This window comes from Phyllobates terribilis, unplaced genomic scaffold, assembly GCF_046119375.1.
Source record: "Phyllobates terribilis strain yellow unplaced genomic scaffold, ASM4611937v1 Scaffold_1__5_contigs__length_1240528914, whole genome shotgun sequence".
Classification (NCBI taxonomy): Eukaryota; Metazoa; Chordata; class Amphibia; order Anura; family Dendrobatidae; genus Phyllobates; species Phyllobates terribilis.
The window spans coordinates 63,405,960-63,420,240 of NW_027362761.1; the positions used below are offsets into that span (position 1 = coordinate 63,405,960).

Sequence of the window (14,281 nt, forward strand, 5' to 3'; positions counted from 1 at the left end):
GCCACCCCTTGTAGAAACGTCCTGACCTGAGGACGGCTAGCTAAGTTACTTTGGAATAGAATGGACAAGGCCGAAACTTGGCCCTTGAGAGTGCTGAGAGAGAGTCCTGCCTCTAGGCCAGACTGAAGAAAAGCCAAAATGACTGGCAAAGAAAAAGACATAGTCAGCTGATCCTGTTCGCAGTGACGAAAAAAGGCTCTCCAAGTTCTGTGGTATATGCGCGAGGTAGCGGGTTTTCTGGCGTTAATTAGGGTCTGAATGACATTGTCAGTAAAGCCCGCCGTCATCAACACCGCGGCCTCAACGGCCATACCATTAAATTCAGAGAACGAGAACTCTGATGAAGAACAGGACCCTGGGAGAGGAGGTCCGGATGGTCTGGTAGTCTCCAGGGGGAGTCGACAAGCAGATTTACCAGATCTGCGTACCAGACGCGTCTGGGCCAGTCTGGGGCTACTAGGAGAACTGGTACTCCCTCTGTCTTGACTTTTTTGATAACTCGAGGGATCAAAGGTAGAGGTGGAAAGAGATAGGGCAGTTGGAACTGTGACCATGATATGACTAGCGCGTCCTGGGCGATTGCTAGCGGATCGCTGGACTGAGCTACAAAGGACGGAACTTTGTGGTTTAACCGGGACGCCATGAGGTCGACGTCCGGTGTGCCCCACCGTAAGCAGATTTGGTGAAACACCTCGGGATGGAGAGACCATTCTCCTGAAGCGAGGCCCTGCCGACTGAGGAAGTCGGCCGCCCAATTGTCGACCCCTGGAATGTGGACTGCTGAGATTGCCGGGACCGTCTTCTCGGCCCAAAGTAGCACTCTTGCCACCTCTTTTAAAACGGGCTTGCTGCGCGTTCCTCCCTGATGGTTTATGTATGCCACGGCCGTGGCATTGTCCGATTGTACACGGACTGGGAACCCTGCCAGGATCTTCTGCCAGTGACGCAACGCCAGGTAAATCGCCCTTATCTTCAGAATGTTGATGGGAAGGGAGACTTCGTGGGGACTCCACCGGCCCTGGACCGTGTTGTAGAAAAACTGCCCCCCAACCGATGAGACTGGCATCGGTCGTGACCACCTGCCAGCGAAGCGGAAGGAATGATCTCCCGCGTCTGAAGGAAGAAGGGCGGGACCACCAGGTTAGCGACCGTCTTACTTGACGAGGTAACTTGATGCGTCGATCTAGAGATGACTTATTCTTGTCCCAAGCTGAGAGAAGGGCTAGTTGAAGAGACCGGGTATGGAACTGGGCAAATGGAACTGCCTCCATGGCTGCTACCATCTTTCCCAGGACTCTCATGCATGGGCGAAGGGAGTGTGGACTTGGGTCGGAGAGGATGTGGATTCCTTGTCGTAGAGAGTTTATCTTTTCCCTCGGAAGGAGGACCCAGGCACGGGTCGTGTCGAACTGCATCCCTAGGAAGGTTAAGCGTTGGGATGGGACCAGGGAGGATTTGTTTGTGTTGATCAGCCAGCCTAGCCGGGAGAGTGTGTTCAAGGTGATCTGGAGACTGTGAAGATAGTCCCTGAACGTGGGGCCTTTGATTAACAGGTCGTCGAGGTAGGGGATGATTACAATTCCCCTTGTTCGAAGAATGGCCATAATTGTCGCCATCACCTTCGTGAAAACCCTCGAGGCTGTGGCAAGGCCGAAGGGGAGGGCAGTGAACTGGTAATGCGCGTTCCTGAAGGAAAAGCGAAGGAACTTCTGATGTGACGTGCAGATTGGGATGTGAAGGTATGCATCCTGAATGTCCACTGAGCATAGATATTCCCCGGCCTCCATCGAGGCGATTACCGACCTGAGGGACTCCATCCTGAACTGTCGGATGCGTACATGTCGGTTTAGCTGTTTGAGGTCCGGAATCGGACGCAGTGAGCCGTCCTTTTTTGGGACGACGAAGAGATTTGAGTAAAAACCGGAAAACCTTTCCTGAAAGGGAACCGGGACTATGACTCCTGAGCGCAGAAGGGAGGTGATGGCTTGAAGGAAACCGGGAAGCAGAGATGGTTGTGGGGGGTGGGACCTGAGAAAATGTGATCGTGGGCTGGAGTCGAACTCTATTTTGTAGCCGGAAGTCACAATTTCTTTGACCCAGGCATCTTCTATTGCCAAGAATCTGTGAACAGAAGGAGAAGGCTGCCCACCCTGGGAGAAGTCTCAGGTGGGAGTGACCCGTCATGCTGAGGAAAATCTGTTGGATCGTGATCCAGAGGACTTGGAGGAGCGACTCTTTGGGCGCCAGTTAGGCGTGGGCCTAAAGGAGGGCTTACGACTGTCCCGCTGTGCTGGAGTACGGTCCTGTCGAGAGGAGGGGTTCGGTTGAGCGAACTGACGAAAGGACAGGAACTGAAGGGGGCGTCTCCTAGGAAAAGGGCTTTTGGGTCTGGGCTGGGGGAGAGAGGTGCTCTTACCCCCAGTAGCATCAGAGATGATCTGGTCTAGCTTGGATCCAAACAGCCTGGAACCTTGAAAAGGAAGATTAGTTAGAGATCTTTTGGAAGCCGGGTCGGCGTTCCAGGCTTTAAGCCAAAGAATTCTACGTAATGCAACGAGATTACTGGAAACCCGTGCTGAGAATGCAGCGGAGTCAAGGGACGCCGTAAGTAGATATTTTCCGGCGTGGCCGATTTGATCAGCTAAGTCGGCCAGATCGTCCGGGGAGGCCCCTGCTAGGATTCCCTGTCTGAGCTGTTTGGCCCATGCGGACACCGCCTTTGATACCCAAGTTGAGGCGAAGGAAGGGCAAAGGGAGGTGCCCGCGGCCTCAAAGGCAGACTTAGTGAGGGCCTCAACCTGTCTATCCGTGGTATCCTTAAGGGAGGAACCATCCGGAAGAGACAGTACCGTCTTGGCGGAAAGGCGAGAGACTGGAGGATCCACAGATGGGGACTCCGTCCATTTGCTGACAAGGTCATGGTTAAAGGGGTATAGGACGTTTAACTGTTTCTTTCCTGTAAAGCGCTTTTCTGGATGCTCCCACTGCTTTTGAAAAACACTGCCAAATTATGCATGGTTAGAAAAAGTGCGTGCAGGACGCTTAATCTTTTTGAAGGAAACTGAGTAGTCCCGGGAAGGGCTCTCGTCTTCTGTAACATGCAGAGTCTGATTGACAGCCGTTATAAGGCTGTCTATCATGTCCTGGATCTTGGAATACTTGTCTGTGTCGGAACCAGAGTCTGAATCTGAAGCAGAGTTAGATCCCGGGGCGACCTCCGGGGAAGAGGTGTGAGACGCAGGGAGCATCTTGGAGTCTGGAGAGCTGGAGGATGAGCTTGTGTGAGTCCGTTTCTGAGAACGTGCCGTCAGTCTGGCCCTGTGAGGAGGGGGCAGGGGTGCCTGCGAATCGTCTGTGGGGACGTTCGGAGCGCTGGTGGCCGTGGATAACATAGGCAAACGTTCTGGCAAGTGTTCTAAGACCTGCACCAGAGATTGAGAAACCTTGGTGAGGTCAGAGACAGACTGTGACATAGCAACAGCCCATCTTGGGGTGCCAGCATGGCGGGAGGTTTGCAGGTCGAGCAGAAGGCCGTAGTGAGACCCGCGGGCCACTTACTACGCCTGTGCTCTTTGCGGTACTAAGTGACAATGTGAGAGGGATGGACTGAGAGCTCCCTGGGTTTGGGCATATGTTCCTGACCAGGGATACTGCAGAGGAGGATGCCTGTGGGCAGGGAAGGGTGGGGTCATGTCAGGACAGAGCCTACCCGATCCTGCAGAGAAGCGGTCCCGTGTCCCCCTGAAAGGCTCTAAAGGTGAGGCTGGAGCGGGTCACAGTAGGTGCCGACGGAGTAGGGAGCTGCGTGCTGCAGAGTGATGGCGTTGGTGTAAGGGGAGGAGCAGAGGACGCTGCGTTGATGACGGAGCGCTTCGAGGCTCCGATAGGCGGATGGGAAGGGGGGTAGGCTTAAAGGCCCCCCGTTGATAGGTCCGCGGAAGGCTCGAGGGCGTGACGGAAGCGTCACTATGCTCCTCGGCCCTGGATGGTCAAATAGGAGGGGGCGTATAGCCGTCCGAGCGGGACCGCCCACCGGACACGCCCCCTCCCCCCGACGGAGAAAAGCGCGGCAGGTTTGCCGCGCATAAAGGAGGAGGAGGAGGAAGTGGCCCAGGGAAGCGCTGTTAAGCGCCATGTTTGGTGAGAGGGGGAGGAAGGCAGGTAACGCCGGGGGACTGGGACCTACAGCTGAAAGACAGGGAAGTACCTGTCTTAGCGGGTCCGGCTGTCGTCTCTTACTCTCTCCTTCTGAAGATGGGATCCTGGCTTTTCCTCCTTCCCGCACTGTCCGGTCCTGGACAGTGCAGGAGACTGTGTCAACCCCAGAGAACTGGGGGAAGGTCACCCGCAAGTACCACCTTTTCCATCCCAGGCCGCTCCGAGGAGGGGGCTGGGGTAGGGAGCAAGCTGGCCACCGAAATCACCCTGAGACACCCTAAGGTGACGGGATAAGTCCTGCCCAGCGGGTCCGAGAGTGGGCGATGTGGGGGTAGCCACATTGCTCTCTCGGTCGCTAGTGGGTTAACAGGGGACACAGTGTTCCCTGTTAGCCTGAAGAGCTGTATCTGAAAGAGAAAAAACAAGGATTAATAAACACAACAAGGTTGGATCTGTGAAGATCCAGGTCTACCTCCTACAGACACTAAGCTTAAACTGATGAGCTTGGTGCCTGTAGGAGGGTGCATACTGCGGAGGAGGAGCTATTTTTCTTTTTTGCCTAGTGTCAACCTCCTAGCGACAGCAGCATACACCCATGGTCCTGTGTCCCCCAATGAAGCGATAGAGAAAATGAAAACATTACCGTTCTCAGAAAATGGTGACGAAAACTACATTATTTTTTTTTTTTAAAACAAATTTTGAATTTTTTTTTTCACTACCTAAATTTAAAAAAAAAAAAAAACTGTACATTTTTGGTATCTGCGTGCTCGTACTGACCTGGTGAATCACATTGCCAGGTCAGTTTAACCATATAATGAACATGGTAAATAAAAACAATTGTGGAATTGCACTTTTTTTTGCAATTTCAACACACTTGGAATTTTTTTCCTGTTTTCCAGTACCCTATGTGGTAAAATCAATGGGGTCGTTCAAAAGTAAAACTTGTCCCACAAAAAACAAGCCCTTTTATGGCTATATGGCCAGAAAAATTAAAATATTATGGCTCTTGGAAGAAGGGGAGGAAAAAGCGAAAATGAGGGGAAAAAAAATAAAAAATTGGAAAATCGGCGGGTAGTGAAGATTGCCGCTTGTGATGTAAACAAGCTAGTGTAGTCACAGGGGCTGCACCTCGTCCAGGTACAGTCAAGTAGGTTCCTTTTAATGAATGACTATGGGCCTGACAGAGATGGTGCAGATGATGTCATGAAAACAAATTCCTTTTAATTTTATTTCCACTGCTTTTGCATTACTACTTGAAACAAACTGTGGGCTTAAAATGCATGCAACGCCTAGGCAATTGGTCCCTCAACTTGTGTATGTCATAAGCCACTTAAAACAATATGGACAAGCAGTTTTAATGCTGAATAGCACTTATTTTTGGCAGTCATTTCTGCAGTGGGGTTCTATTAATAATTTTGGACTGTTTGGCTTCTAAAGTTGCTTTGCAGTGTTGGGGTCTTGGGTTGAAATCCCACCAAGGACAACAACTGCAAGGAGTTTGTATGTTCTCCCCTTTTTAGCGTGGGTTTCCTCTGGGTTCTCTGGTTCCCACACTCCAAAGACTGATTGGGAATCTAGATTGTGAGCCCCATAGTGATGTTGATGTCTGTAAAACGCTGTGGAGTTAATGGCGCTATATAAATAAGCATAATAAATAACAAAAATCCAGCCTCTCTGCATTACAACATATACCAGACTACAGAGTGTGTGAAGAGTGCATCTGTAAGTTGTCTCATTCTAATGGCTGAGTTCTATAACCTTTTATCCATCTTCCCCTGAGCAACTGTGTAAGCTGACTTATGACCACATCAGCTTGGATGAGATCATAAATCTGCTTAGAAGATAGTTCAGGAGAAGAAAGGTTACTGACCATTCTGTTAAAACAATGTCATGGATGCATTCACTGGTAACTCCTTCTGCACTTTATGTACAGTGATACATAGAGGCTGCAGAAGCTAAACTGTCCCAATATGTTTGTCCAAAAACTTTGGTGTCAAAATGATTTCTAGCTAAAAATAAAGCATGCATTTTAAAAGAAAAAAACACCGCAGAAGGTGTAAGTATAGCGGACCCGTGGCTGATCAAATTGGTGAGAAGTCACACTAAGCATTAAAGCAGCATGCTGGCAGCACTGCAGCCTTACCGCACTGAGATGCTGGGCATAAATCCCACCAAGGACACCATATGCAAGGAATTTCCATGTTCTCCTTGTGTTTCGTGGGTTTCCTCCGGGTTCTCCTGTTTCCTCCGACACTCCATAGACATACTGATAGGGAATTAGATTGTGATAGTGATGGTTATGCATGCATAGCATAGAAAAATATTTTGGATACGAGAGATTCCTGTGTCGACCTATGACTAGTGGTGTGTGAAGGGAGTTGGGAACAACCTATTTCCCCGCTTTATAGAGATTATCTTCATTTACATTCTAGCTTATTATTTTATTATGCAATACATTATTTATGCATATGCATCTATTTCTTTAAAAAGATGAAAATATATATTTTTTATGTTATTTTAAAACTGATTTTTAGAGCAGACATTTCTATTATGACTAATTTTTATTTTGTAAATTTGGGTAACTAAAAGTATTTGCATTGAAGTAGTTTTCTGGCTCCTCTGGCTTTTGCATCTCCAGATACCTTTCTGGGCATGTGCGCATCAGACAGGTGTCGTGCTTTTGTCATATCCATTAGCATAGGACACGTGCGTGATATCCGCTGATCATGCATGTGTCCTATTGGGTGTCTATAGACTCAACATCACCTACTGATGAATGAATAAGCTGTGATGGAATTCCCCTATAATCATAAGAAGATTTTGCAAACTATTATGTCCTAGGCTGTCAAATTGTATGACATGATTTTATCTTCCTTTTCTAGTGTAAAGAATTCCATATCTGACACAATGAAATGTAAAATTGCATCTTATGTCCTAGCCTTGGCATTGCATATTTCTGATTTTCAAGTAGATCTGACGTTATTACAGAGGGATCTAAAGTTTAAAGACCACAGGTATATGTGTGTGTATGTACGCATTCTGAACATATAACCAGTCACATAGCTAGTGCCTTCTAACAAAGCATATTTGACTGTATTACTTCCCTCACAAACACTATGGGACTTCTGGAGAACTGCCTGCAACATATGCCCTCACCACTGTCAATCCTCTTAGCCATTTGTCGTCACTGGACTCCATTGAAATAGAAACCGCACCCTTGATTTGCATTTTGCCCGCTCATTCAGATTTGGTATTAATTTATGCTTATGACTTGATAAATTGATACTGGACCTATCTTGATGAGTCTATACAATGCACTGAAGACTTGGTAGAATGAATAGTTACCTTTTTATTTAAACCCATCATGAGCCCTCTTATGACATTCATTAAATTGGTAGTCATGTATGTCTGATTAAAGCAGATCTTTAGTTGTGGTTTATTCTGTATACCTGTGCTTCCATTAGTACATTTGCATTACTGCATTCTGCGCTCATTCGTTTGTAAGACTTACATATAGGACTTTGCTTTGCTAAATACATCATGAAATACAAAAGGGTTAACTGGTTTTCTCCAGCATGCAGAATATCATCATATGTGGTTTCCTTGTGTTTCATTAGGATGCTTGAAATCGCTAAAGCCATGCGGCTGAGGATAAACAAGAGAATAATGTTCTCCAGCTTGTCCCTGGACGAGGGGCACAAAATGGGCACATTGGAACTACCTCTGCCAGTGTACAAGCCAGGAGCAGGGAGAAAACGCAAGGCACTGTGAGAAAACATTTATTACAGACTTGTCACAAATCCTGGAAGTAATTTAATGTTGCCAGAATGTTAAATGAAACTGAATCCTGGAAAAGACGACTGTTCTGTGTCCTCTTCACTCTATGTATGTGTTACTCTGAACAGTCAAAACTATATACTCCAGAAATAACTTAATTTTTTTTAAAAAATGTTAAAATAATAAAAAAAACACCCAGTGCCAATGCAGGAAAAAAACACCTTTTTCCTTTTATACCATTACTGCTATACTGTGTGTATAATTTGTTTTTGTGTTTTTTATATATATATATATATATATATATATATATATATATATATATATATACACTGCTCAAAAAAATAAAGGGAGCACTCAAATAACACATCCTTGATCTGAATGAAATATTCTCATTGAATACTTTGTTCTGTACAAAGTTAAATGTGCTGACAACAAAATCACACAAAAATCATCAATGGAAATCAAATTTATTAACCAGTGGAGGCCTGGATTTGAAAATGATCTTGCTGCGGAATGCACGGTTCTTCTTCTTGAACCATGGCAGGAAATGCTGTTTGAGAAACTCAACATACATTATGGAGTTCATCTTTACCCCTTCAGGGATCCTAAAAGGGCCGACAATCTCTCTCCCCATGATACCAGCCCAAAACATTACTCCACCTCCTCCTTGTTAGCGCCGTAGCCGTGTTTGCATGGGGTGTCCATCAACCAGCCATCCTCCACTCCATCCATCTGGACCATCGAGATCATTTCATGCATGATAATGCCCCATCTCATGCTGCACATAACACATCTGCATCTCTGGCTGCTATGGGCATAAAAGGAGACAAACTTATGGTGTGGCACCCATGCTCCCCTGACCTCAACCCCATTGAGAACCTCTGGAGCATCATCAAAAGGAGTGTCTATGATGGCGGGAGGCAGTTCACCTCTAACCAACAGCTCTGGGAGGGTATTCTGTCCTCATGCAAAACAATTAAAGCAGAAACCATCCAAAACCTGACAAATTCAATGGACGAGAGAGTTCAGAAGCTCCTTTCGAACAAGGGGTCCTATGTGCAAATGTAACATCACCTAGAATAAAGTTTTGAGTTGAAAACTGTTTGATTTCAGTTTGTAATAACCTGCTAATGCTTATTTCAAAAATGACCATTTTTTTGTTCTTTATTAAAATGAAAAGGTTGAAAACGCTGCTGTGCATAATAATTTGGAACATGCATTTTGAGTGCAGTTTGAGTTTTTTATTTTTTTTAAAAATATACTGTTATCATAGGCAGTTTGTACAAAAACCTTTCAATTGTACTCTAATAGTTATTTGACTGGAAAATTACAATGACTGCAATTCATATAGGTAATTTGGGAAAATCTGATAAAATATTATTTGCATAATTTAGAACACAGTGTAGAGACCAGGTCAATGCCACACAGAGTTCTAGCAGCAGACACATCTCTACAACAACTGTTAAGAGGAGACTTTGTGCAGCAGGCCTTCATGGTAAAATAGCAGCTAGGAAACCACTGCTAAGGACAGGCAACAGGCAGAAGAGACTTGTTTGGACTAAAGAACACAAGGAATTGACATTAGACCAGTGGAAATCTGTGCTTTGGTCTGATGAGTCCAAATTTGAGATCTTTGATTCCAACCACCGTGTCTTTGTGCGACGCAGAAAAGGTGAACGGATGGACTCTACATGCCTGGTTCCCACCGTGAAGCATGGAGGAGGAGGTGTGATGGTGTGGGGGTGCTTTGCTGGTGACACTGTTGGGGATTTATTCAAAATTGAAGGCATGCTGAACCAGCATGGCTACCACAGAATCTTGCAGCGGCATGCTATTCAATCCGGTTTGCGTTTAGTTGGACCATTTATTTTTCAACAGGACAATGACCCCAAACACACCTCCAGGCTGTGTAAGGGCTATTTGACCAAGCAGGAGAGTGATGGGGTGCTACGCCAGATGACCTGGCCTCCACAGTCACCAGACCTGAGCCCAATCGAGATGGTTTGGGGTGAGCTGGACCGCAGAGTGAAGAGGTTAAATCGCTTCTGTGTGCATGATTTGCGACTGTTTGACCATTTTACTACATGTGAGGAATGTCTATTTCTTACATATTCCTCACATGTAATAAAGCTGTCAAACAGTTGCAAAACATGCACACACGGGAGCGATTTAACCTTATCACCGAGCAGCTGTAAATACTCGGAGCTCGGCCCGAGCATACTCGGACAGAACATGCTCGCTCAACCCTAGTGACTACCTCTTGCAGCTCATCAGGAGAATGCCAAGAGTGTGCAAAGCAGTCATCAAAGCAAAAGGTGGCTACTTTGAAGAACCTAGAATATAAGACATATTTTCAGTTGTTTCACACTTTTTTAAGTATACAATTCCACATGTGTTAATTCATAGTTTTGATGCCTTCAGTGTGAATGTACATTTTTCATAGTCATGAAAGTACAGAAAAATCTTTAAATGAGAAGGTGTGTCCAAACTTTTGGTCTGTACTGTATGTGTATGTACACACTGTACAGCAAAAAATCACCCATTTTATAGATGTCTAGTGCAAGGCGCGTCCAATGACCCCGCTCGATGAAGATCTCATGAAGTATGCCAGACTTGTAAGTATTCCATTCTAAGGATACTTCAACTCGACTCTACTAGAGTGCTGGCAATGCTTTGCTTTTGATATTTTAGGCTTTGTTCTCACATGGCCTTTAAATAAACAGATGTTCTACTTGCCCGCAAAGGTGTACATGATATAACTTCTGAATAAGCTAAATATGTTCAGAGAGACCTCAGTCATAGATCAACAATTTGGCAATTAACATTTTTAGGCCTTTCAGAACTTATCAGCAGATAAAACACTATAGCTACCATAACTATTGGACAATCAATAATTTTGTCACTCAGGGACAATGACCAGTGTAGTAGGACTGATAAACGCACACAAAAAAAAATGCAGGAATGGTCTTACCAATGCTATGTTTGGTCAACATGGTTAGTAGGGTAATCGCAAGTCCTTGTGATTTATGGTGGACTAGTCTGCTGTACCCATTAGGCCCGTAGTGTGCTGCCCCTAAAGTCTAGGTATACAGCTCCACTTTGACACCTGAATATCACAGCATTGCTGGTTCCTACAGGTTTTACACATATCTGTTAGGACAGGGCACAGTATTACAGCCACATATAGTGGTAACTAATATCAAAAGCGTATAGCTAAGTTTACCACAATCAATCATATTGTTCTGCCCCTGGACTTATACATATAGATCAATCGTCACTATACAAATATAGAGGGAGAGGCTCAAGAGCAAAAAAGACTATCCATAGGTCCTTATTATTCTTATTTAAAATATATTACTCTTTATTTAAACAAGGTAATTGAAAGGAGGTGAACATACAGACGTATTAAAAACACCACACAATCGCGTGCCACATGTGTATGGACCGCATATTACATATATACGATTATCACATAGATCAAAAAGTAGGGTAAATAGCACCCCAAAGGAAAGAGAAACAGTTCAAATTCCATCATACAAATCAATATATCAGCACATAGTATCGGCACTTAGTATCTCACCAAATCAAAAGGTGGCCCCCAACAAGGTCCTGCACATGGGCTTCCCGACGCGCATTTCGGCGCTAGCCTTTTTCAAGAGATGTCACGCTGCCATTTCACTGATCCCTAAATACACTTCCCTATTGATCACATGATCCAAGTATGCTTGCCATGAAGACCGCGTACCCGGAAGTGACGCGACCTGCATCACCGTATCTATGGTAGCGACCTCCGCTACCCAGAGAGCCTCTGCGGTAACCCGGAAATGACGCAGGTATATCACCGTAACCAAGGGGACCGGCGTCTGCATCACAGCGAAACGCTGAATAGATGCCAAGAGCCACCAGACCCGTCGGGACGATGGCACCGCAGATCCCTCACTGTGGTGGCAATGCCTCACCATATATATAACAAATATTAAGCAGTACCGCATCTATAACCAACCGGAGAAACATCATATTACCCATATATTGATATCCTACCACTACAATACACAGATGCTACACATCAATTATTTGTTAGCATAATAAAAAAGGTTCCACTCTCATAAACCTAAGTACCAAAGATGTCACACAGCCACACATTTTATATAAGAAATTCAGCAATAGATATATCAATACATCCATATAATGAGTGCATCAAACATGTCTATACAATATCGCAGATACCATATAACCAACCCTTATACAGTGGTGGCCAAAAGTATTGGCACCCCTGCAATTCTGTCAGATAATACTCAGTTTCTTCCTGAAAATGATTGCAATCACAAATTCTTTGGTATTATTATCTTCATTTAATTTGCTTGCAAGGAAAAAACACAAAAGAGAATGAAGCAAAAATCAAATCATTGATCATTTCACACAAAACAAAAATGGGCCCGACAAAAGTATTGGCACCCACAGCCTAATACTTGGTTGCACAACCTTTAGCCAAAATAACTGCGAACAACCGCTTCCGGTAACCATCAATGAGTTTCTTACAATGCTCTGCTGGAATTGTAGACCATTCTTCTTTGGCAAACTGCTCCAGGTCCCTGATATTTGAAGGGTGCCTTCTCCAAACTGCCATTTTGAGATCTCTCCACAGGTGTTCTATGGGATTCAGGTCTGGACTCATTGCTGGCCACCTTAGAAGTCTCCAGTGCTTTCTCTCAAACCATTTTATAGTGCTTTTGGAAGTGTGTTTTGGGTCATTGTCCTGCTGGAAGACCCATGACCTCTGAGGGAGACCCAGCTTTCTCACACTGGGCCCTACATTATGCTGCAAAATTTGTTGGTAGTCTTCAGACTTCATAATGCCATGCACACGGTCAAGCAGTCCAGTGCCAGAGGCAGCAAAGCAACCCCAAAACATCAGGGAACCTCCGCCATGTTTGACTGTAGGGAACGTGTTCTTTTCTTTGAATGCCTTTTTTTTTTTTCCTGTACACTCTATGTTGATGCTTTTTCCCAAAAAGCTGTACTTTTTAGGCTTTCTCAGGTAAGTTTTGGCAAACTCCAGCCTGGCTTTTTTATGTCTCGGGGTAAGAAGTGGGGTCTTCCCGTGTATCCTACCATACAGTCCCTTTTCATTCAGACGCCGACGGATAGTACGGGTTGACACTGTTGTACCATCGGACTGCAGGGCAGCTTGAACTTGTTTGGATGTTAGTCGAGGTTCTTTATCCACCATCCGCACAATCTTGCGTTGAAATCTCTCGTCAATTTTTCTTTTCCGTCCACATCTAGGGAGGTTAGCCACAGTCATGTGATCCGTTGGGGCTTATTTAAAGGTCCTGTTAGTACCAGTTTACACGCCTCTTGAAAAAGCCAAGTGCTACCACCGGCGAAACGCACGTCAAGGCTTCCCTTAACCTGTGTCCTGTCCCTGTGTGGCCCTCGTACTTCTCGGCCCTCCTATTATTGGGTAAGTGAGGTGCAAGGTGGCTCTGTGATTGAGTGGACCTTTCCTAAACACCAGTGATTTTGTAAGGGTCTGACCATGTGTTAATTCCTCTGCTTTCAGCATGTGCACTTCCTATGATCCCTGGGAGAAACTTTCTGTAGAGGCCCTTATTAACAAAATAAGGGGGACAATATGTCCGCATGTCTCAATCTGTACTTTTGTGGTAAACTATTGATATGCATTCACTTTTAACGAATTATATATGTAATAAAGTCTCTTATGCCATTCTACTCAATTGTTCTCCCATTTTGTACACAGGCTGAAACAAGGTGGATACGGACTCTAAATGCCGTACATCCCATGGGTTTGAATGAACTTAATAGTTTTACCCCATTTCTCTGAGTCGGTCCTGTTGGGAACTTCTGCCCTTTTTACTATCAGGGATACAGATATGTTTTTAGTATATGGAGTGTGTCTGTTGTGATTTTAATTATTGTTTTTTTTTTAGTAGGTCCTGAACTACACTTTAACCTCTCGTGTCTATGAAAATTTCAAGTGATCTATACCGTCTATGCAGTGAATACCATAGGATGGAAAAAAGCTTAATACATGCTCCCATCGTTGGATTCTGCGTACTGTAATATAAGAAGATGCTGTTATCAAAAACATTATATTCAATATTATATTTATATATATATGGGTTTCCTTTTCTCAATACTATATATAAGGGTTGGTTATATGGTATCTGCGATATTGTATAGACATGTTTGATGCACTCATTATATGGATGTATTGATATATCTATTGCTGAATTTCTTATATAAAATGTGTGGCTGTGTGACATCTTTGGTACTTAGGTTTATGAGAGTGGAACCTTTTTTATTATGCTAACAAATAATTGAT

The 14,281-nt window shown here is 44.8% G+C and overlaps 1 protein-coding gene across 3 annotated transcripts in view; it reads left to right on the forward strand.

Moving 5' to 3' along the window:
• The window catches only part of POLR1E (RNA polymerase I subunit E), a 60,900-nt gene extending 46,989 nt beyond the window's left edge, over nt 1–13,911 (forward strand). The window contains exons 11-13 of one of the 3 annotated variants that reach the window (XM_073662631.1): nt 7,041–7,172; nt 7,776–7,925; nt 13,887–13,911. In XM_073662631.1, coding sequence (XP_073518732.1) covers nt 7,041–7,172; nt 7,776–7,925; nt 13,887–13,896 — 292 coding nt within the window. In that variant the 3' untranslated portion in view covers nt 13,897–13,911. Of the gene's footprint in view, nt 1–7,040; nt 7,173–7,775; nt 7,926–13,221; nt 13,313–13,886 lie in introns of those variants that run through there. The other 2 variants (XM_073662622.1, XM_073662651.1) reach the window with 2 other exon arrangements.
• The last annotated feature ends 370 nt before the right edge of the window (nt 13,912–14,281 follow it).